A 3,162-nucleotide genomic window follows, 5' to 3' on the forward strand; every position below is an offset into this window, starting at 1 on the left:
AAAAGTTTATTTGGAAAAAAAAAATCACAATTGAGATTCCTCCAAGACTTACAGTATAGCTAGCCAATGTTGTAATTATTACGTTATAACGATGGTTGTCGTGTTTATATCTGCCGAACCGACGGTGCATGGCGGTGACAAAACAAACCAACAACAACACACAAATATTGCATTATCAGATCCTCTAGAACGTCGGAATAATTTCTTCCAATACGAATGGGACATATCTGTACTTCTTCAAAAACGTTATGTTACCGTGAAATTGTAGCATTTCGACTGCACAATTTTGATGTTTGTCATACAGTATTACTCACGTGGCATAGACGCTAACTTCCGCAGTATCTGGAGCAGTCCAAACAAAAGTTACAGAAGACGCTTTCATATTCCTGTTCTTATGTGTCACGGCGCCGTTTAAGTGTGTGCAGGAAATGGTCTTGTAGTTATCTGCATCAGACACGGTCCACCAGCCGACCACGGCGTCGTTGTCCGAACGACGCATTTGCAGCAAAATACCCCTGAAGGCAGTGGACGACGCGGTAACAGTGACTACAACAAGTGTCAAACAGGACAATAATTACAGCGTTGTAGTGAGGAAGGAATATTCTGTTCTTTTCGTGTCTTAAATGTCGAGTTAAACTAGTCCCCTTCCCAGATAATTCGGTTGGACCATCCGTAATATAGAATGTGATAATCGATAACAAATCCGAATCGTCAATCGTGACCAATGCAGAAAAATACATTATAGGCAACAGAAATACACAGCAGTTGAGAAGTGCGACGTTTTGTTAACGTCTGTGACAGCACAAACACTACACGGCAGAAGGAGTAGGTTAACTAATCAAGCAACAATTTCCCAAGAAACATAAACTGATTTTTTTTCTGTTCCAAAAGTCATTTGTAGTCGGAGGCCGAGATGATGTCATGGAGTATCTTAATGGAAGAGTTCATAAACGTAGGCCTACAAACAGGATGAAGTGAGGTTGTTGCCTTTACAGCTGATTTTTTTTAAAGTCAAATTTGTTCGCTCTTCATCACTTCCTGCATTGCTCATTTTTCTAATCTCTTGGAGTTTTCAGATTTCATAGTTAGCGAAATTTATTGTATAAATATTCACAATGTTTCATGCGACTGCACTGATTCTTCTACTGAAGATAAGATTTCAAGATATTGCATTAATTGCACAAGCGTGGCTACATATACGTGCCTAAATCTTATTATCTGCTTTCTTCGGTAGCTTTTCATTTTGTAGCTATGGATGATTTACAAGGTGACATAGCGAGTCTTTATTTCCTATGGGTAGAAAGTGATGACACGTCCAACCTGTTATAGGATCGTTTGCCCTGTAGCTCGCGCTACTGACGGTGATCGTGTAAGGACTCGCGACACTTTGCGACCTGAGTGCGTGGCTAGGGGTGAGACTGGTACAAGCAGACGTCGGGGCCCCAGTCGGGAGGGAGTTGACTGCACCCCAGTTGATCATTACCAAGAGCGGGAGAAGATTTCCGTAGATTCTCATTGCCATCCTGTTTCCTATTGGTCAGGGAAGGAATGATGTGTAATACTGATGAATGCTTTATTCCGCGTTAAGTAACCCGGGGTCAGCAATGCGCCATCACGTCAGAATGATTTGTTGTTGTGTTTTGTTTTTTTTTTTTGTGATCAACAGAGCCTTGACTTTGTGGGACTTCAGACGTTCCTCAAAAAGCATAATTCAGCATGTCATAATATAAAATTATAAAATATGATATAATATTGCTTGCCGACAAAAAAAAAAACAAAACAAAACAAAACAAAACAAAACATACGAAAACACAGACGAGATCGCACTGTAACTTCTCAGATCAAAACTCGATCTGGGCTTCAAAGTGACGGAGAGTGATTTCGACAGAACTGATCGCATTTACATGAGAAGAACCCGCGCGAATAAAGGTGATAAAGCTAAGCAAGTTTGCGACAACAACATTGGCTAGAGAGTCTACTTAGCCTGGATGAAGTTAAAAAGAACTCGAATGATATTTTTTTTTTTATGGAGGACCTGACATCATCGAGATCGAACCTAAGAACTGAAATGAAAACCGATCATGAAAGCATGGACCAAGGAGGTTCAAGAGAATGGAGTCACAACTGTCTTATTTCCTTTGCTAGATGTTCGATGCCGCCGCTCAAAAATATTTGAAGCATGTGCCAAACAGGATCTGCCACGCAGATAGGAAGACAATTGACTTGTGTCTCATTGCATAATCACCAGCCACTTTCTAAGGAAGATATGTCTTTGTGATGGTAATTACTTTTCGCTATCCCTTCTTATCCCAGGTAGGTGGTATAGTACAGACACGAGGATGTGCCTAGAAATTGCGCAAAAAAAATGCTGAGATAAAGATGAAAATTACTTGACTGGGCATACCCGGGCACTAATCTGATATATCTATCAATAAAGAATTATATTTGAAGATTATTCCAGGTCAGTTTTATTTGTCGCAGTTAAGCGGAAAAGTGATAAAACCGGCTTTCCAGGATGGTACAGTTTTGAACAGTTTCACATGATACAGCTCTGATTTACACTTTTGCACAAATTTCTGCACTGGATTGATTTTTGTTTTACATGCTTTATCATTAAGTGAAATTTCATTTCATTTAATAAATAAATAAGCAAAATATGTCCAATATTATGTTCACGTTCAAAATGAATCTTCAGATTGCTCAGCAAGACGGCGGCTTCGGACATCGATCCTCAAAGGCACAAATGCACCTGTGATATTCTTTTGTACATCAATAGAAATCTGACAACTGTTCGAATAATTACAGCCAGTTGAAACTCCGACTCTTAAACCTCTTACATGGACGAATGACAAGAGAATTCGCGCACTCACAAGAGGTAACAAATTTCTGAGCGTTCGTTATCGTGCCAACCTTAACAAACGATTATGTGCAAGTATTTCAGCAATTCACTTCGTGAGTCTGGTGTGTTACGATTGTTTTTTTAAAGCAAAAAAAAAAGTAGAATGGTTCTGCAACAGTTTAGATTTAGAAGCAGATTAACACAGTGAACGACGACCAATTGCGGAGGGTGATGTCTTTGTTTAGAGTAGTGTCCCACAAGGGAACATCTTAGGCCCTCTCTTGTTTATGCTGTTTTGAATCATCTGTCTAAAGTCACTGAAA

General features: G+C 39.6%; 1 protein-coding gene across 1 annotated transcript; it reads right to left on the reverse strand.

The window, feature by feature from the left end:
- Positions 1–310: 310 nt before the first annotated feature.
- Positions 311–1,522, reverse strand: LOC140227813 (putative defense protein 3). The gene is made up of 2 exons (XM_072308209.1): positions 1,321–1,522; positions 311–546 (listed from the first exon to the last, which is right to left on the reverse strand). Exons 1-2 carry the CDS (start codon positions 1,520–1,522, stop codon positions 311–313), a joined length of 438 nt encoding a protein of 145 aa, XP_072164310.1.
- Positions 1,523–3,162: the final 1,640 nt, after the last annotated feature.

Source organism: Diadema setosum, chromosome 4, assembly GCF_964275005.1.
Source record: "Diadema setosum chromosome 4, eeDiaSeto1, whole genome shotgun sequence".
NCBI classification, from domain to species: Eukaryota; Metazoa; Echinodermata; class Echinoidea; order Diadematoida; family Diadematidae; genus Diadema; species Diadema setosum.